Source organism: Peromyscus eremicus, chromosome 3, assembly GCF_949786415.1.
Source record: "Peromyscus eremicus chromosome 3, PerEre_H2_v1, whole genome shotgun sequence".
NCBI classification, from domain to species: domain Eukaryota; kingdom Metazoa; phylum Chordata; class Mammalia; order Rodentia; family Cricetidae; genus Peromyscus; species Peromyscus eremicus.
In genome coordinates this window covers 70,264,662-70,286,153 of record NC_081418.1, presented here as the reverse complement: position 1 = coordinate 70,286,153, position 21,492 = coordinate 70,264,662, and the positions used below count along the sequence as shown (strand labels likewise).

Below are 21,492 nucleotides of genomic sequence, written 5' to 3'. Positions count from 1 at the left end.
TATTGTTCAATCATATAGAGATTACTGACATATTTTATATGGAGAATTTAAAGCATAAATGCCTTAGCAAATTGATTCTGATTCTAAGGGTTTTTTGTTTTTGTTTTGCTTTGGGTTTTCGTTTTTGTTTTTTTGGTTTTTTTTTCGAGATAGGGTTTCTCTGTTTTGTTTTGGTACCTGTCCTGGAGCTCACTCTGGTGTGCCACCACCGCCTGGCAGGTTCTAAGTTTTTAAAGAAGCTATCAGATAGCTAAAAGCACAAACCAAGACAGCAAATGCATAGCAGATATGACAGACAATATGATATTAAGAGAAAGGCTCCTGAATAGTGTGTGTCCCTAAAGAACAAAGGACTTATCTCCCGAACCCCATGCTTTCATGCCCAGCTCCCTTCTCTGGAACCTTGGGAAAAAGCTACTAGTGAGATCCTGAAATGAGGATGCAGACAGCATTCTCTGATGGTATGTGGACAAGCTTCCCGTTCAAATCTTTCAGATACTCTTTCTCCTGAGGTTACCTCTCTAAGGAAACACTTCTCCCAGAGAATTTTAAAGCTCAACTTTTCCAATTTCTGAAGAAGGACTCTCGGTAGTTCCCAGACCCCACTTCCACTCTAAGGGAGCTCTTGTTCTGTCCTAGAGGGTACTGGGGTAAGTCAGGCAGCATTAAAAACCCCACTTCCACTCTAAGGGAGCTCTTGTTCTGTCATAGAGGGTACTGGGGTAAGTCAGGAAGCGTTAAAGAGTTCACACTCACCTCTGTCAAATGCCATCTTGACATCTTCAATGTGTTCTGTGAACCCAGAGACTCTGTAAATCCCTTCCGACTTTAATCCTGCAGGACAGGGGAGTGCAGGAGAGATGAGGAGCCTTTAATTTTGGTGTCCCATGGCATCTAAAAAAGCCCCTCTGATTTTCTACCTGCACCGAGTGCTGTCAAAAGTGAGCAGATTTGGGTAGCAATCTGACTGATGCATCCTGCTCGGTTGCCTAAGAACTTGGCCTTTTCCTACCAATCTCCACATGAGTCTGTCTTCATCTGCCTGTTGGAGATGGGCTTCTCAGTGGAGAGTGGGTCTTCCCTCTGCCTGGCTATAAAGTGAGCCGAGATCTAAGATTCTCCCTACCTACCCCTGTTCATGAGAATTCTGCACACCCATTTCACCAATGCAAGCAGAGTTCAGCTTTCTCTCTGGCATCTTATTCAGCCATGTGGTATATTGTACATACCCATCCTTGATTATCCCCAATTTATTAGGGAAATTTTATAGCCTTTTATGTTTAATCATAATCATAATCATAAATAAGACAGTATGCTAACTTACTAAGTATGTTTGATTTAATTATTCTGCCTTCAGATAGCTAATCATATAAATTAGATGTGGTAAAGTTAAGTTCTATTTAGTAGTTTGAGAATTCATCACTGTAAGAAAGAGAATGTGTTTCTGCCCTCTGGAGTATATTGATGTGTTGGACCCATGCTGAAACCTAGCTTGCCCACCCATACCCAGTCAGTGACATACAAGATTAAAATACCAGAAAGAATAGAGGATCAGATTCCATGTGTAAAAATTGAACAGGTGTCAAAACTGAGCTACAGCAAAAATAAGTGAAACATACATTCTGTTTAACTAACTCTTGATAACTAACATACGTTTCTGGTTTTCAATTTTTACTTTTATGGCATATGTAATCTGCCATATATGAGGGTCTGTACTAAATACAAGGGATGGGGTCTCTGCTCTTTTCCTGGGACCATGGCATGCTTAATCTCACAAGGCTCTACCCTCTAATGGCAGGCATGCTTGGTTATATTCAGCTCTACCATCTCATGACAGGCATGCTTAATGACTCTCGTCTTTATGTTCAGTATCCACTGTTGAAATTGCCACTCTTGATTAACTGGAAGTGAGCCACAAGACAAAACCTGGGTGCCACTCTGTTCCAGGTAGTACATCTAAGCTCATCCCAACAAGAGTGGGGCATGCATTGACAGAGAAAGGTCATAGCAGTTTATGGGAGTACACAGTGGTGGACGTGCAGTCCTGCTTATAGGGGGAGAAGTCATCTAGGGAGACCCCCTCGGAAGCTGATCATGGGGGGCAGTCGTGAGAGATGGGCTGGAGTTTGTAGAGTAGCAGAGGCTGCCAGCCATCGTCCTAGTATTTGTTTTTTCTTATCTCCCTACTCTAACGGAACATTTGGATTCAAAACAGCATCCACTGTAGTGACCGTTCACCTCTTCATTTTGTTTTGTTTACTGTAGACACCATGTGACCAGCCGCCCCACATTTCTCCTGCCATGTCTTCCTGTGATGAACTGTATTCTCAAACTGTGAGCCCAGATAAATGCTTCCTTTCTCCAGCTGCTGTTTTGTCTGGTATTTTGTTAGAATAATGAGAGAAGTAACTAACACAGTTGGTCCTTCAGCAAGAGTGGAAGGAGCTTGCACAAGATGTGCCCTCCATGCTGGGCACTGTACAGGTCCTTTATATGTACAGACTTGTTTTGACCCTCAACACCACTATCTAGGGTACAACTGATTTCACTCACTGTACAGACGAGGAAGCATATTCAAAAAGGGACCAAGTCCCTTGTTTAAAGGACTCCAACAGGACAAAGACATCTTTCTCTGGGACCTGTGGTACTTTGGGTATAGTTATGTTTATTTGTCCCTCTGATTCTCCAATCTACCATCTTGAGGCTGAGAATGGAAACTTTCATATCATCAGTCTCTAGCCTGTATTTAAATGCTCAGTAAACATCTGCAGACATAGAGGTTACTGGTTGGCTGTAGTATATTTATCTGTATGTGTGTTTTTGTGTGTGTGCAAGTCATTGCCATAACGGGTAGTAAAGTGAGTTGGTTTCCTCAACAAAAATTAAAATTAAAATCAATATAATATAGTAAACATAATATAATAATTTCATGGTAGAGAGTGTTTTCCAAACCTCTTGCTTCAATTTCCCGAATACATATGTCTACCACCATGGGTCTCTGGGTATTATGAGCTTTCACAAGCGTGGTGAGGTCACAACAGTACACTTTCTTGATCCTCTTGAGATCAGGCTGGCAGTCGTTGGGGACATGCTTGGAGCACTGTTTGTGTACGTTTAACCCACAATCTGTGAACAAAGAAGCCACGTTAGCCTTGCATATCACAGTACCCAAGGGTTTGATGGACTTCCCTGGAATGTCCATCCCATGCAGAGAGGGTGCTTCCTACTAGATGAGCATGGGATTCATCTTGACTTGGAGGTGTTATATGACTGTACTGTCCTTCTGACTGTCTCTGTTTTCTGGACCAGAAGAACAGAACACCTGGCTGACATAGTCAGGTCACTGGTCAGGGTGCCAGGAGGCCTTTTCTCTTTATACTGGGGTTTCTGGGGGGTCCACAGGGAGCTCTGGGATATAGATTCTCAGAGTTAGTCTTGACTCATTAAGAGCATTGAGGCTCCTTCAAGGTGCCCTTGAATCCCTGATGCTCCTTTGTGGGATACATAGTAACTGTCTGCAGGACTGTCTGGTCTTTGATTTGCAGAGCTCCTGACTTCTATTCCCTCTGCCTTTCCTGGAGACCAGCCTGTAGTTTCTAATTCTTCTTACTGGAAGTTGGAGGGGGCCATTCCCTTCTAGTTGCTGTGCTGTGACATAATGGAAGTGACGTTGAACTGTACTCCAGGACACTGAGAACTGATATTTGACGACAATGCCTTGTAATGTGATGATTACAGTAATTATTTATAAAGCTTATACCCAGAGCCAAAGCTGAAAAGATGCTTTTGAGTTCAATGCACAAATTAAAAGCCTTGTTAGCAGTTGGCATCCACCAACGAACTTTCTCCACAATTACGAGACACAGTTTACTTTCTGGAACATGAAAGTTTCATGACAAAGTTGCTCAATGTGAATGTGCTCTGCACTTAAAATGTCTTCTCATCGTTTTTCCTAGGTATAAAGATGGTATTTCTATACATATGAGATACAAGCACAATAATAAATATTGTGGAGAGTTGCTTATAAAAGCAGTGTTAACCACAGCAAAGGTCGACATGTGCTGACTTCTGTGCAGCCACCAATGGTGAGTCCCAGGTAATATTTCCTGGCTCAGTTCTCTGCTCCCCCTTTCAAAGGAAAAGTTCTAACTGTCTTAGCTTAATCGGCATGTGAAATTCAACTAAATCCAAGTATAATTCAGTTTCATTTTGATGGAGCTACTTAGTGGATGTAAATTTAAATTTGGACTTCACTAACCCGAACCGGTTTTCTTCCTGGGATCCTGGTTTATAAAGTGAGGATTACACCAGCACCAGGTGATCATGATGGTCGAATCCTTACACAGTGTCTCCAATCTAGTGCCGTGCTGCTGTGCCCGTGCTCAGTCAAATCAGACACAGCAAGGACACAGAGCGGAGACACAGAGGCCAGGCCTGCTGCTCTTTCGTTAGTGGATTTCACTACAACTTACAAACTTCATTTAAAAGTTTATTTTTGATAAACTGCAGCAAAATAGACAAGATATATTTACTATTTTAACCATTAAATTGTAATTTATTCACATTTAATTAAAATTTTAAATTAAATTTTAATTTAAAATAATTCAATAATTATTTAATTTAATATTATATTATATTTGTTTATTTATTAGAGATAGGGTCTCACTGTGTATCCCTGGCTGGCCTGGAACTTGCTATGTAGGCCAGGCTGGCCTCGAACTCACGGAGATCCAGCTGCTTCTGCATTTTAATGTGCAGAGTTAAGTAGCATCAAAAACATTGTCATACAGCTACTCCGTCACCTGCTATGAAAGCCTGTGTGCTCCTACAGCACTACAACTTGATGCCCACCAAATAGTAAACACACACACACACACTCACACACACACACACCCTGGACTCACTCGCTGGCAGTGACAGCCAGTGGGTCCTACCTAGATTCTAACAGCTGCATTTCTTCACACTTTGCTTGGCTTTCTTGTCTTTTATGACTGATGAACATTCCACTGTGTGTCTATGCACGTTATCTGTTCGGCCATCGTCAGTGGGGTTGAGTTCTATCCATCTTTCAACCACGATGAACAGTGCTGCTCTAAGCACGAACCTGCAAGTGTCTGGTGCAGACACTGCCTTTGTAAGAAACTTAAGCACAGAATTGCCATGTAATCCTAAACTTTAAAGGCATTTAGTTTATTTATAGAGAACACTGATCCTATTAAAATTAGGATTTCTCATAGCAAATATAAAAATGTTTAATTTTTATAAACCAGTAGAACTCCATGTGCCCAAATAAAACCTGGACCATTAAAAAAATATCTACATTATGGACAACAGAGGCCTGTGTTGACTCCCTTGACTATCAACGGCCAATTTCTAGTCTTCCTGATCTTCAGGGGGAAATATTAGATCAAAAAGTAACCACTGGAGACAACTTACAATATAACCTTATATTATGTTTCCATTAAAACAAAATAGAGACAGAAACAAGCAAATAAAAAAAAAAAATCACAGAACCCCTTCCATCCTAGAGAAATCTGCTGATTACAGCTAACTGGAGCCCAGAGTCCTGTTTCCATAATATTGACTTTGGACCAATTTCCTGCTGAAACTGGATAATATCTGTGACAAGGGATATTTTTGGTAGGTCTAATCTGGACAGACCCAACTAACAAGCACAGAGTAATTCAGCTGGTAGACTACCGCACTCAGGCTGTGGGATGCTTTGTGAAGCCCTGCACGTCTGTTCTGTGTTCAGCAGGGTATTAGAACATTCTGGAGAGGCTGTTTCTGATCTGGGTTTGCCACCTGCCTCAGGACCCAGGATGAGAAGCTGGAATTACTCACACACCAGTTAGGCACTGATATGGGTGTTGCTGTGCCTACAGAATGGGAGCTAAGAAAGTACCTTCTAGGCAGGAAGGAAGGCAGAGGATATATGATCCCATGGACTAAACGGACACCATGGGCAAGAGGAAGCCCTCAGAGGGAGCCATCAGCTGATTCTGTTGGTCATGTCATAGGAAGGAGGCAAGCAGCCACAGAATCTGTGGTATTCCAGTCAAAACCAGAGGCAGCTGTTCCTGCTCTCAGCTCCAGTGTGTGCCAGGAAAGGCATGGCAGGGTGAGAGAGAAAGCCCAGCTAACACGCTGATTTGGCAGCCCTTGGCATTTTGTTCAGTGTCCCTTAAAGAAGATGTGACTCATGATATTTGTAGTTGGGGTATGCATCCATTTCTAGATAGAAAACACCTTGGGGTTCAAACTACTTTGAAGTGTGTGAAATCAAAACAAATTTGATCAAAATACATTGTATGAAATTTTTCAAAGGATGAAGAAAAACATGATTTAAATTATTTTTAAGTTTAAAAACTTAAATTATTTAACGGATGTAGTTTCACTATCAATTTGATGGCAAAGAACTGAACGTGAGTTCTGGACTCTTGCCGCTTTTAAATGAATGTTTCACCACTTAGCATCTGGCAATGAGCCATCACCTTTAGGACTCTATCTCCTTTTCATTTAATAGGAGATAACCATATCTTCCTTTGGTTCTGCTGGTGAGGCTGCAGCCTTGTGTTTGTGGCAAATACTCACCACAATTATACAGTGTTGTTTTTATGTCTTGTCTAAGATGGGATAGGAAAGAAATATGGCATTTTAGAAACCTATGCAGTTCCATTAGAATCTATTTCAACCATTTTCTCTCTTTTTTTTTTTTTTTTTTTTTTTTTTGGTTTTTCGAGACAGGGTTTCTCTATGTAGCTTTGCGCCTTTCCTGGGACTCACTTGGTAGCCCAGGCTGGCCTCGAACTCACAGAGATCCGCCTGGCTCTGCCTCCCGAGTGCTGGGATTAAAGGCGTGCGCCACCACCGCCCGGCTCAACCATTTTCTCTTAAGGGCTACTGCTCATTTGGGGAGACAGGTGCATTTTAAGGAAGTGGACTTGTCTGGTGGCTTTTTAAAGTTCTGTTTCAGTCTTGCAAACCCTTAGAATGGGCTCCCCAACAAGCAGAGAGAGTGGGGGGGGCCTTTGGGCCTTTAAGGAAGCGAGACATCTGAGCTCATCTAATCACAGTCCCTGGCTCTGAAGGCTGCTTCCCACTCAACAAAGTGGCACTTGATGTAAGTAGAAGAGGAGAAAGTTTTGTGTCTACCTGAACACCGAACTCCTTGGGCGATGAGCCCCCACATGAAATTGGCACAGTATTCACACCAGTGTGGGCCTCGGAATGTGTGCACCTGTGAGCCAAACAGAACAGCACAGAAGGTTCAGTCACCTGAAGGCATCAAACATGAAACAAAGAAGGCTCAGCAGCGATGCTCTGTCCCTGGCCCTTTTCCGTGTAGCGAGGCAGAGTTGCATGCTGGGCTGGAAGAAACAGAGACAGGCTTTGATCTTAGAAATTCTCCAAGGATCCAGCATACCCTGGCATGAGCAGAATGTAGGGAAGGAGAGAGACTACAGAGAAGGAATGAGACTGTCACACCCCAAACAAGGCTCTGTGAGTATAAACCTAAGATAGCCTAAAAGCTGGCTGCTAGGTCGCTCCATCCTGCATTTAGCTCAGCAAGTTGTTTTGGGCAAGAACTCAATTACTGTGTCCTCCTGACTGAAGTTGCTCCATCCAGGTGTAGAATTTCCAGCCAGATATAAATAAACCATGGTTATGGGATAATTAAAAGGTTTCAAGGCTTTGAGCCACTTCCAGAAAAAGGCATTTAAAAAAGTAAAGGAGTTGGTGAAAAAAGCAGGCTTATGGAAGGGCCCACGGAGTGGCTTTTCCAGGGACAGGGGCTATATTCAGCCAGCCCTGCAATACATGGCTTTCAGGTGAGTAATTCGGAAGGCTCTCCTGGCTGGCCAAAGTGCTGGTCTTACTGTTCAGTATCTCACCCGGCTGTTCGATATTCCAAACGTTACAAAGTAAGAATGGTCTTAGCTTAGGTTATTCAGGTGCAGAGGTACTCATTAATCCATGAATCAACACAACACAACACAGCACAGCACAGTACAACACAACAACACAGCACAGCACAGCACAGCACGGCACAATGCAAAGCAAAACTGTTCTCCAGCACCGAGGCAGTTCAGAAGGCAGAAGCAGGAGAGTCCTTGCTGTGGAACCAGGCCAAGAGGAGCTGAAAACCACACAGACAGTATATTGAGGACATGAATCTATGTGACAATCTGAGTTTTGACAAAGTCCTTTCAAAACTTCTCTAACCCTCAATTAAAGCTAAGATAAGTCAGACAGTCATGTTTTTAAACAAGGTAGGGGACCCATGTACTAGTACTTTTTAAAAATACTATTCTTAGCTAACAAACAAACCAAAATAACAAATATTGTCACAGTTTGGGAAGGTGAACACTCTCTAAGGAGAAGCAATCAACCTGATACCCCTGTAGAAGGAGCAGCCCATTCAGTTCCTTTGTTCATCTACATACCCTGGCAACTGTGTCTAGAGGGTGGCAAGCCACACCAGCCTCCCAGTGGCACTCAAGTGTGAACGGCAACAGAGAAAGAAAGTGTGGTAATGAATCCGAAGGAATGTGTTATGACCGCGGCTCTATGCAGACAAACTCAGCTACCCTCGCCTTTCGGGTATTTTAGCTCATCAAGTTGCCCAGTACATTGTTTGTTTTAAAAATGGTGACGCCGGTCTCAAAAGCTGTTTTTACTTACGTGGAGAAGTGTTCCATTGGGGTATGAGCCTAACCCATGACTAAGCACTCCTTGTAAGAATGCACAGAATCCACGAGGCACTTGCCTTTTCCAAATGCCACGATTCATTTCTAGGCCCACTGAAACAGAACTCCGCACTAAAAGAACTCTTGGGGGGAAAATGAGCCACCAAGAGTCGAACATGTTCTGAATTCAACAACCATTAATGTTTTACTAGAAAAATGCTAAAGGTGCCAGGTAATTTTGGCAGTAAAGTTGATTATTAATATACTGTCGAAGTTGTACCATAAGGTAAAATAATATCTAAGTTAAACAAAACTAGTATGAAAAGGGCTAGAGAAGGAAGGTGGGGCTGCTACCATAGCGAGAATAACGGGGGAGGCACTTTCCTGGACGGTCCTGGAAGGTGACTGAGAGAAGAAGAAAAGCCGCTTTTGTAGAGGAAGGGCAGGGAACATTCGGGGCAGAAGGAATTATGGACACTTTGTAGGAACAAAAGAGCTTGGTGTGACTAGGCAGCTCAGGCGGCTGTGGCTAGAACAGAGAGAAAGAGGGGAGGGATGGAGATGAGGGAGAGGGTGGGAAAGGGAAAGTCAAGTGGGCCACTCACTTTCTTTGTGATGCCAAGTTGGAGTAGGCTCCACAAGGCAATCCTGGAGGATCTGAAGTAGAAAAGCGACTCACTCAAAAGATTATTCTGAACCTGTACTGAGCATGGGTAAGATGGTGTCAACAGTGGAACAGGTTTGGAAACTGCTTAGTTGTCTAGTTGAGGAATGATGGAGGCTAAAAGCAGAGCGCTGGCAGGAAAGATGGTACGGGCCTGCATTAAGGTATGTTTTGAAGGTAGAATTTGTACAACCTCACAGTAGAATGCACATGGGTCTCTGAGAAAGAGAGAGAGTGGGGAAAGTTATGAATGACCCCTTACTTCCCCCTTAAGAACCAGGTGGAAGGTAATACCGTGTGATGAGGTGGGGATGATACTCTAGTGGGGAGAAGTTTGGTGCTGGGCTTTGGGTAGGCTACAGACAATGCCATCATGCTGAAGTGTTAGTTAAAGCAGGAAGTCACATGCATTTGGTAGCTTGGAGGAGGAGTGGGGGTTACAGAGATGCATGTGGCCATCCCTGTGGCCATCCCTGAAAAAACAGACGGTGTTTTAAATTTGGCAAATGGCTTAAAAAGTATTAGGGATAGGGAGGAGAAAGCAAATCAGGAGAGCTCATGTCTGCTCCTCCATTCTTGGTCAGAAGGTCAAGAGAGCAAAGCATTCTGAAGCCAACTGGTGAAGATGGTTTTAGGGAAGGGGTGGACCACTATGTCGAACGCTGGTAAGACACCCTATTAGGGTACTAGGGTACTAGATGTCCATTTGGGTACAGGGAAGTCATTGGAAACCTTGTCGGGAACTGTCTCTTTGGAGATTGAACCCGGATTCAAGGGTTCACTTTGAACTGAGGAATAAGTGGGGAATAATGAACTAGAGAAACATGTAGGAAAATCCATGAGGGCACTTGGCTAGCCAGGCTTGGTGGTTCAGGGAAGCTGAGGAAGGAAGACTGAGAGTTTCAGGCCCATCTGGGCAACAGCAAGACTGTCTCAAAAAGCAAAAAGCAAACCCACTACATTCAATTAGTTCTGTCCATATGTTCATGGGTATAGAGCCATCCGCTAGATCCTGGGAAATCTGCCAGTGGCCATACTCCCAAAAACCAATGATCCTCTCACTCCCAACAGTCATCAATTGCCAATAACTCCTCAGGAAGGGGTTTATATGATCACATTTCATCTTATACATATATACATTTCCTAAGAATAAAGAAAATTATAATAAAAAACAAAAGCATGGCATGAACTAAAATATGAAACGTGAAAGAGGTTCTCAGGATGCAGCTCAGTGGCAATAAAATTGCTTTGCAAGCTTGAAGCCTTAGGTTTGGTCCCCAGTACTACAGGAAGCTTGTCTATGACGGCACTCAGGGAAAGGAGACACTGCAAGGGAGTTGTGGGCTCAAGAGACAGTGCTTTGAAAAGGTGGGAGACACTGGGGCATGCTGAACTGTCCATAGGACTGATACAATCAGTCACTGGAGACGCAGAACAGGCAAATACACACAAAGGCGCGATGATCCTGAGGAGCTGAGAAATGGCAGGGTATTGGAAATAGATGGATGCAATCCTGAAAGAAAGGAATATTTAAGATTTTCCAGAATTAGCAAAAGGCACAAAAACATCCGATTAAAAAAAGTGGAAGGAGTTTCAAACAAAGTAAAATAAAAACAATCTGCTTTCAACACATACTGTGGTAACGCTGTTCAAACCTGATCCCTGTAGATATAACAGCAAAACCACTTACCTGGAAAATGATAGCAGTTAGGGTGAAGACAGTCCTTTTCTTCAGCAAAAATGAGGTTACAGATCACAGAACAACTCCATCACATCGTGAGCCTAACTTAATTATACCCACTTAATCACAGAGAAGGGTAAATAGTGATATTTTCTGGTGGACAATATGCACTTCCGATCCTCATGCAAAGAGATAAAGGATATGCTTCCATGAGTGGCAGGAATCAGAAAAAGGAGTACTAGACAAGATACAGTGGTGGGTGAGGGAAAGAAAAGGGGCCAGTCCCCGTGGTTCTAGCTGCATAAAACATCAACACTAAAGAACTAATTGTAGTGATTTAGGAACAAAGCGAGAAGTGAAAAGGCCGAATGTGGGTAAAAATCAAGTCATTGCATGGTCTTTACACTTTGGGAGATGTAAAAGGAACTATTTATTAACCAAGGAATGCTTTAAGTAATTAAAGACAGTGGTTTTCTTTCTTTTTTTCTTTTCTTTTTTTTTTTTTTTGAGTACATAGAATCCATAAATGAAGAAAAATATCCACAGATGCTCAGGGGGGGAAATGACACACAGATTTGATCAAGTCAAAAAAAAAGTAAGAAAAAGCAATAAAACTAGTGGGCATATGTAAAGTATTTATAATTCTCTAGTGATCTACTCAGAGGAAAAACGTATTTGCAGATGGTATTTAACAAATATTTATAAGAAACACACTCAAAACACAATGCCAGAGAAATATTGGTGCCAAAAAGATGCACTTGGAAAATGCTACTGGCCCAGTGAACCCAGTAAGCCACATACACCCATTACATGTTGTAGTGATAAAAGGGCCTAACATTAGTAAATTTTACCAGAAAGATAGAACTACTTTGAACTTACATGGATATAAACAATTTCAAAAATCTAAAATAAACATGGAAAAATTATAAGGAAATGTTGACAACTCTACCATTATGATGAGCTCAACATGTATTTACTGAAACTGATAAATAAATGTTAATAGACTACATAGGAAAGGGACTTTGTTTGTACCCAAGAATTCAAAGATTGTACTTTTTTCCCCAAAAACACACAGCATTTTCAAAAGCTGACTGCAAATCATAAAGACAAAACACCACCCCAAATATACTGTATGCAGCAGACTTGGTACACAGCAGTGATGGGCATACCTCAGAATGGTGTGCAGCTCATTCAGTGTGCGAGGGTGACAGAGAGAAGAAAGGCTTCTTACCATATTCACTTGTGACCTTGCCATCACCTCATCATTTCTGAGCCTATTTAGTTTACATGCAGCTTGCTGCTTTGAGCCTGGCCCTGTCCTTGTATATGTGAAGTTGAGAGACAGCGGAGAAGCAAGCAAACCCTATACCCAAGGATCTGGCCGTCTATAAGGATAAACAGGCAACGGAAGCGATTATGAGTCAGGCGACGCACCTGATAATGTAAGGCAGTCTATGCCAGGATAACAGGGAGAATAGCCAGCTGTTGCAATAAAACAGAGGCAAGTGATGGTACAGGGTTTACACAGACAGACAGACATGCACCAGACTGGGGCCGATGAGTAGGAGGGACCATTGCTGTTGACTGGTGAGCACTTGACAACATTCTAAGATGAGACAGCAGCACACTCAGGGGCCCAGGAAGGTGGGCTTGGGTGTTGAAGCAGTCTTTTCTTGTGAGGGATGTAAGGAGAGGGATGATACAAAGCTACCTGGAGCATACCCAGTGTGCCAAGGAACCTCCCCAGGGCAAAAGTCCAAATGCCAGGTTCAGTAGTTAGGAAAGCCATTTCAGTGTTTACTGCACATAGATGGGGGCTAACTACCAACCACTTCCAGAAATGAGGGGCTGCTCATTGCACAACTCTAAGCTTCATTTCTGCTAGTAGTCTACAGAGCCATCCAGCACATCAAAACTGCATATAGTGCTTATCAGCCCTGTCCTTATTTAACCCATGTTAACGTGTCCTTCCCTAACACGTATCTCAGGACCAAACAGTAAATGCAGGTAGACCTCACAAGGAACAAGTGACTCTCTATGTTCCTGCCTAGTCCCACACAAGTAAAACAAAATAAAAATGTGGGGGAATGTGAGTTAGACAAATGTTATTTTAGGCCCACTGCCCGATTTCCTTTTGAGGATGGGCCACTGTTTATTTTTGTGGCTTGTGTGTTATTCAGTTTTCTTTTGGAACCTGAGGAGAGAACGGACTCCAGGGAATGCTGAGGGTGTGCTCCGAGCCACCCTCTTTGGGTTGACGTGTGACATGTTCCATCTCTGTGAAAGATCCCGTATCTTAAAAAAAATCACTAATCAGCACTTTCTATTCTCTGAAATTTTATTGATTTTCAAAAATATCTTTTTTTTAAAAGAGAAAGAGCATTTTGCAGACTCGAGGGCAGTAACTAAAATACCCCAGACAGGAAGAAAATTCTCCAGACAGGAAGAGTGTTTGTCCAAGACTATTATACTGGCACGGTCTGCCTGGAATTCAAAAACCACACCAAACAACAAGATGGTATTACAAGAGATAAGGTGTGTTTGACAAATGGTCCAGAAATGGGCACGTAATAAAAACAAGGGGAAGAAGAGCTGTTAAAGTCACAGGCAGACACCAGGCATCCCCACGTGGCTCTCTGGAGATGAACAGGATGTTATTGTCTCACATTTGCTGAATCTGGAAGGCAGGTCTCTCTAGTGGTTTGAGAGCAAATGTTTTCATGGGCCAGTGCAGACACCACCCGAACATACAATCAACTCGCCCAGACTCAAGCTGGAAGCGAATGCTATTTAAGATGTGCTGTGGTGAGGAGTTTTTATTTTTCCTTATCAGTTCATATCAGGGTTCTTCAGCCTTATCCTTGTTAACATTTGGGGGCTAGACATTTCTTGGTTGTGGAGGTAGGTGGCTATTCTGGGCACTACAGGGACTTTTCCCCCCCTTTGTTCCCCCCCCCCCCCCCCAGTACTCTGGTTGTCTACATACCAGAGGCTCACAGTATCCCTCAAGGGATGGGCCATAAATGTCTCCAGACATTGCCAACGCTTCCTGGTAGTGGGGCAATACAACCTCAATTGAGACTCACTGACACAGAACAAAACCATTTTGCCCCAGCTTATCAGTTCTATTATTCATATTAAAAACAGGAACTTGACTCTTTCATTTTACTTGGAAAAGGACTACAGGGCTAGAGCCACTTTCTAGACTGTTTAATGTGTATAAAAGACAGGCTTGGAGTAGGCAAAAGACCCTTCCAGATTCAAGAGCCTGCGTTTTGGAGGTCCAGGGCTCACTGTGGGAGGCAAGGCAAATCAGCCTCAGTTGCCCAGAAGGCCAGTAGTAGTACAGTCAAGACCTCCAGGTTTCCACAGAGGATTGTTCCTCTGATTTACTGTGTTTCCCACAATCATGTGACAATGAACTCATGGGAGACATTAAACTCTGGGCTTTCCCTTCCTGCGGGAGCCGATGAAATTCTGACCCCGAAGTGAACCTTCTCAGATGTAAGGAGATAGCAGAAGGGAATGACGTCATCTGTAACAGAGACACTTGCTGCTCCCTCGGTGTGGGCCACTGCACAGACGATGTGAGACAGCCCCGTGCTAAGCCAGGCTCTAACGAAGGCATTGAGGTTCCCCAGAGTAGCTGCCTGGGCACTTAAAACGGGACTAAAGATGTGGTGCCAAGGTAAAGCTGGGGACAAGCTCAGAGACCTGGCCTTGTTGGCGATGCTGAATTTGACAAACTAGGAGCAAGGCTTCAGCTACATGCTCATCATCCCAACGGTGGTCCCCAGAGACTGAAGAGTTGGGGTTCCTGGCTGAGGGAAGCCCTCGGACCCTCCTCAGCAGAGGTTCCAAGGCAGAGCTTGAGTCATCTACACCAAGGCAGGGAAAGGGGTGAAGGTGACACCCCAGCTGCTGTCCAGATGCAAGAGCAGGTGCCAGCAGCTGCTCATTTGGAAGTGGAACTATAGCGGAGAAAAGAGGGCCATGTTCTAAAACACCACCGGCCATGAAGCCTTTCTTGGCTCTTCTCCTGGAACTGAGATACTCTTGTGCCAATTTCCCCCCCTGGTTACACTTACCCCCTCTCGAGGTCTAAGGCATACCACCCTGAAAAGACCAGATTCTACCTGATCTCAGAAGTTAAGTGGGGTCAGACCTGGTTATTGCTTGGGCAGGAGAAACCAGAGGCTCCCCCATTCCCTGGAGCATGGTCTTTCCTCCTCAGTGCTGTGGAAAGGCAGCTGAGTAACACTACTCTGGGGGATGTTCTGGCCATGTCTTCCCTGGCCTCTCTGGATGTCATTGGTACACTCTGGTGGGATGAAAAGCAGATCTCCAGCCAGGTGGTGGTGGTGCACGCCTTTGATCCCAGCATTCAGGAGGCAGGGGGGGCAGGCAGGAGGGTCTCTGTGAGTTCAAGGCCCGCCTGGTCTACAGAGTGAGTTTCAGGACAGCCAGGGCTAACACAGTGAAACTCTGTCTCTGGAAAAAAAAAAAAAAAAAAAAAAAGCACAACTCTAGACATTGCCAAATGTCCCCTCTGTGGTCAAAAGCGTCCTGGCTGTGAAGCCCTTGGCAGAGAGAGCAGCCATTTCTCCCTCAGCACTTTCTGGCACCTGGCACACAAGCAGCCTGTGGTCTGCGTTGGTGGAGTAAAGGCATAAATGGCTGAAGGGCTCTCTTTTCTGGAAAGTTTCAGAAGGAGTCCCCTAGTATGAATTGTGACCACTGGTGCTCACTCTCTTGTCCCACACAGAACACAAAAGGCATAATTATTTCTCTGGGTGGAAAGTGCCAGAATCAGGCATTTAGTCACTTAGAATAGTCCTTTTGAATTTTGTGTTATTTAGATCCAGACAAAGTCCATAAAAAATTAAAAAACAGTTAAGCACTTGATAGGGGTCGGACTCTGTAGCCCGTAACTGACACTGTGAAGCTGTGTGGCTGAGCCACGTCCTGGTGTGGCCTAACATGGGCACCCTGCTGGGAGTTGCATTGGACCCCTTTCTCTATCCTGGGCTCTGATGGTCTGTGAGGAATTCACAGCGAAAGTAATGAAGTTACCCTCACATGCACATAAAGACTAGCTAGGTGGGAGACACGCTCTAAGTCCGCCCTGGCACGGAGGTCAGACATCTGACTACATGAGGCCCTTCTCTAAAAACTGTTTTCACACTTGATTGAAATTCCTGCTGTGAACACAGTTCCTTTAGAGCAGTGGTTCCCTACCTTCCTAATGTTGCGACCCTTTATTACAGTTCCTCATGTGGTGACCCCAACCCATAACATTATTTTTATTGCTACTTCATAACTGTAATTGTGCTACTGTTGTGAGTCATAATGTAAATATCTGCATTTCTGGAGGGTCTTAGGTGACCCCTGTGAAAATGGTTGTGACCCACAGGTTGAGAACTACTGCTTTAGGTGCAGATGGCATGCAACTAGGTCCCAAAGGATCTGTTTAAACCAGGACAACTGGATTAATTAAGTCATTATCGTCACAAACAAGCTCTTTTTATGTTAAGCACATACTATCACAGTTTGGATTTTAAATGTTTCCCCTGAAACTCATGTGCTGAAGGTTTGGTCCTCAGTTATGGTGCTACTGGGAGGTGAGAGCGACTTTAGGAGGTAGAGGAAGTTAGAGCATTGAAGAATGTGTTCCCAAGGAGAAACATTTCTTTGTTTTTCTGTTTGCTTCCTGGCTGCCGTGAGGTAAGCAGCTTTGCTTGAACATGCACTTTGATTCATGATGTTCTGTCTTACCACATGCCCCAAAAATGACAGACACAAGAAACCATGGACTGAAATCTCTGAAGCCGTGAGCCAAAAAATACCCTTTGCTCTTTAAGTGGGTTTATCTCAGGCATTGTGTCATAGTGACGGAAAGTTTACCAACACACGTCCTCGCTGTGGAGCAGTAGTCAGTCCTGGTTAATCACAGAGACCTAACAGAGGACCTTTGAGTAACTTCCCATGCAGGTTTATCAGAAACCAGACGATTGTTTTCAAACCAAGTTTAACATGTGTCCCAGCAGTAGCAAGGAACCCTGGAAGAATGGAGTGGAAGAGGAGCCCGGGTCTACTGAGTAGTGACGTCATGTCTTGGTGGAGGAATCAGTGGAGTAACACCGCGGACAGGAGTAACCAGGCAAGAGAAACAACAGGTGTGGGAGTGTGCTAGAGATGGACACACTTCCTCTCCAGCTTTGCTCAGGGGCAGGCCTGGCTCTGAAATGGCACAGTGGTCGTAGGCCATCTTGGCTAATGGCTCTCCTGTCTTGTCTTGACTACTGTTTTAACATGGCACCTCACACTTTTGTTTTGCATCAGGCCATGCCTATGATGCAGCCGGAGCTGCCTAACCACATGTCTTAACTAACAGCCATGCCAGATCCTTAATGGTAACATATACATCCTCCACGAACAAACCACAACAAACAGACACTTCGGATGCAACCCTCCAAGTGGAAGGTTGTCCAGCTCCTTTAAGACCTTCGTGTCCTTACTGTATCTTTTACTTGTGAAGAAATGCTTAATAAAGAGACAAGGACATTTCTTCACTTTCTGTCAGACCCATGAAGCACAAGTAGGAAAAACATCAGTCAGTGGAAACCTTCAAGATGTTAAATGAGTAGCCGTGGACCTTAGCAGTGGTGCCCACACTAGAGACTGGCACTTAGTGGACATTAATTACCATCTAAAGCTTTCATTCTGTGGCCTGAAAGCCTCTAATAAAATGGCATGCTTGAACGCATGTGGAGGATAAAGATGTACCCTCAGGATGAGGAAGAGGTCCTTCCCCTTTAAGTCTCCTGAAAAAAAAAAAAATCAATGAAGTCCTTGAGATGGGCTGTACTGTGTCTTGAGGTATGATCCTGTCCTAATCCTTAGCCACTGAGCATGTGGCCTTTAGGAAATTGTGGGAGACACAATTAGAAAGAGTCTGTGCTGGGTGAGCATGGCCCTGCACCCAGTGACTGGTGACCTTGAAGAAAATCTACAAGGACACAGAAGATGGTGATAGGAAGATGGAGGCAGGAATGTAAGCTGAGGAACCCCTAAGGACTGCCGGTCACATGGATAGGTAGGTGAGGGCCTGGGGCATCTCCAGAAGGAGCCAATGCCCACAGCTTGGCTGTAGATTCTGGCACCTAAAACTATGAAAAAATACATTTTTGTTCCTTTAAGTTACCAAATTTGTGGTTATTTGTTATGACAGAGGCAGGAACTTACTAGAGTCCTCACAGACATGACAAACTTCTTGAAAACTGAGTAAAATATACATGGAACCCAGGCCTAAAAATTTTAATCCCTCATCTACTTTTTAAACAAATGAGGGACATTCAGGTACATGGCAGAACACATTTCAAGGAATAGCATCATCAGACTTCATTTTGTTTTCTGTTATACATATTTAACAAGAAAGGGAGAAAAAATGGAGGAAAGAAAGAAGAACATGCAGAAATGAGGGAATTAAATAAAAAAAAAAAACACATCATGGAGAAAACCAAACACAAGACGGAGCAGAGTGAGAGGCACAAACGGATGAGTAATAAAGTCATAGTAAAAGTGTGCATCAAATGAACTCTTACCCAAGGGACAGAGAAGCAACACATCATTCACATCTATCTTTTTTTCCACATTTAATTAGCCCACTGCAAAGAAAGCATTAGGCACAGGAATCACAGAAGAGTTACCTGCTGGTCAGCATGCAGTCTTTAAACCCTATGACAGTCCCATTTTACAGGCAAGGAAACTGAAGCTGAGAGAGCCCAGCTCATTGCCAGAGATCATGGAGTAGTCATGGTCCTTATCTGCACCTGTCCTGCCAGGGTGCTGATGGCATGGGAGGACATGGATGCAGGTTGCTAGGGCTTGGGTTTGCTCACCTGAAGAGTTTTAGAGGTGAGCCACCAAGGCCCTAAAGAGATTATTCCATCAACAGAAGAGAGTTCCCCCTGCCAGCCAGACAACAGAGTGAAAGCTCTTTCTAGTCCTCTAGAAACAATTTTCATTTATCCTGGAGTCTTAATTTTACCACTGTCTTTGAGCGTTTTAAGTGCAAGGAGCCCTAGGAAACCCCAGCTTTGAATGAACCAAAACAGCACTAGCTAATAGTTTGAAAAGGATGATTATTGCATGAAGTGAGGCATACCCTCCAAAGCTTTTGCACTGGTTGGATTTTTTTCTTTTATTTCTAGGCAGTGTTGTGTGAAAAGCAGGTACCAGGTATGCTATGTTCTCTGGAGTGTCTGAGAAGGGCGCTCTCCCAGTGTTGTGTAGTAGTGACAGCTTCTGATCATTCCGCATGAAGAAGTTCCTGAATGTAGCATGGAAGAGGCTGCTTTAACTACCCCCCCACACCAACAGACCTTACTGGGCAAGGAGGCTTGCTGGAGGTGAGGTAGCAGGCTCTGATGGCAGATTCCTATCTCAGGTAAGAGTTCAGGTAGGAGCAAAGCAAAAGTTATTTGCTGATAAGCACAAAACCAGGACTATGCATTCTTGTTAGAACACTAACTCCACGCTATGTACATCATATCTTCCAGTTCCAGAATACAACCCATTAGAAGTCAACGTAAATAAAAAGCTGATGTAAAATTAAGGTATAAAACACAAATTACAAGTAGTTAGTGGAGCCCTTGGTAAAAGACTGCTTTCTTTAGTTAGTGATGTATTCCTAAAAACCCATGGATATATTTACAGCAGTGATATGTTTTTAGAATGTTTTCCCAAAAGATCATGCTACGTTTCTGTTTGTGGTCAGTCGAAGGTAAGAAGAGGTAAAGGACCTAAGGCGGACGGGATGAATAACAACACAGTGAATGCCTCCTCCAGCCCCAGCCACGTATTCTGAAGGACAAAGGCAGGAACAGTAGCATTGAAAGCCACAGTTAACTGTGGCAGCCACTCCAGGGCCTCTTAGGTTTCAGTCTGTGTAAGCCACAAAAGGGGTGTGTTCCTGTCTGTCTCATGGAGCCACCTGGGACAACACATATATACTGGGTTTTGTTGTTGTTTTTTTTCATTCTCTCTCCATGGCACACTGAATGCTTTGTTCTCCTACCAACATATCTTGGGAGCAAAGTTAGGGAATAAGATTCACCCATGCTTTTTCAAAGTGTCTTAACATTTCTGCTTCAGAGAATAAGTTAAAACAGACTGGCGTTGGTTTTGAAAGTGCCAATCACCTGAGTACACGTATGTTTTGAACTCATGGGGAATATTCACTGAGAAGCTGTTTCATGCTAATGCAATCAAACTGCACCTTCAGAGCAAAGGCACTGGAATTTTGGAGAGGAAGGGAAGGGATCTGAAAATCCAGCGAGACCTATCCAGTCAGGCCTGGCAGTGCATCCACAGGATGCCCAAACCAGAGGTTTCTGTCCAAAGTCAGAAAAACACTTTCTTAAGGAAAGAAGAGATCACAGGGGTTAAAACAGAAAACCAGGAGGAGAAAAAATATTCGGACACTTCATGCTCCAGACCTGTCATTATTCAGCAATGGGAGAATGATAAACGTCTTAGTGTGGAAGAGACCCGGAACAACGTAACTCTCCATGCCATCACTAAACCCATAGTGTTGAAGACTTGCGTTTCTTTGATCAAGGATAACAGACAAAGGCCTGAGCTGCATGCTTTCTAAAACTAGAAGCGGAGAGATAGAGCAGGCTAACATGCTAACACGGATGCAAAGGAAATAGGTGCACATGTATCCTTAGGAAGGGCTTGACCCTTCATAAGCAGCAGCAGAAATGGTTTCCTTGTTCCTGCCGTTCCATCTCATTCCCATGATCAGTGGCCCCAGAAGGAAAGCCACACTCGAGTCCCCACCTAGTCATTTCTTCCCGAGTCTTGCATCTGAAAACCCCCAGCTTCACATATCATCACCCATTTGTTTAGGTGGATCTCTAACATGGCCCCATCCTTCCTCCCCCAGCGGCTTCCCATGCTGGGCAATTTGTCGTCCATCGGTTTCCCCTCTGAACACTTCTGGGACAACACAGCAGGGTAAAAGAACCAGGCCCTAATTTTCTGGTGGCGGCTCACACCCAGAGCTGGTCTCAAAGGAAGACAGCACGTGGGAAAAACCACTCAAACCCCCACCAGGTTCCCTATCTTTTTGTTTAGACTGGAGAGCGGGGGGTCAAGCGTGGCCAGGCTGCAAGATGCCCCTGAACCCAAAGCGCACACATGAGCTAGTGAATGGGTTCTCTCCTCATGACATCTGCAGCTGTCTACAAAGGAACAGGCTCCTCAGAACCGCCGAACACAAAAGACCAAACAGCAAACACGAACTGGACAACTGTTTGCACTCTGCCATAGACAGCAGCAGCCCTTCTGGGTGGAAAAGTACTGCTAGGCTTTGCGCAGAATTTCTAAATGCCACCGGGTGGGAATCTCCTGCCTCCCTCTCACCGGGCATGGAAAGATGAAGAGGAAGT

General features: G+C 44.1%; 1 protein-coding gene across 3 annotated transcripts in view; it reads right to left on the bottom strand.

Annotated features, from left to right (window-relative positions):
• LOC131906972 (beta-chimaerin) overlaps window positions 1-21,492 on the bottom strand; it is a 32,962-nt gene that overhangs the window by 5,720 nt on the left and 5,750 nt on the right. For 2 of the 3 annotated variants that reach the window (XM_059257868.1, XM_059257866.1), the window contains 3 exons: window positions 7,156-7,240; window positions 2,953-3,126; window positions 757-834 (listed from right to left, as the gene is read on the bottom strand). In XM_059257868.1, coding sequence (XP_059113851.1) covers window positions 757-834; window positions 2,953-3,126; window positions 7,156-7,240 — 337 coding nt within the window. Of the gene's footprint in view, window positions 1-756; window positions 835-2,952; window positions 3,127-7,155; window positions 7,241-7,278; window positions 7,371-21,492 lie in introns of all 3 variants that reach the window. The other variant, XM_059257869.1, reaches the window with a different exon arrangement.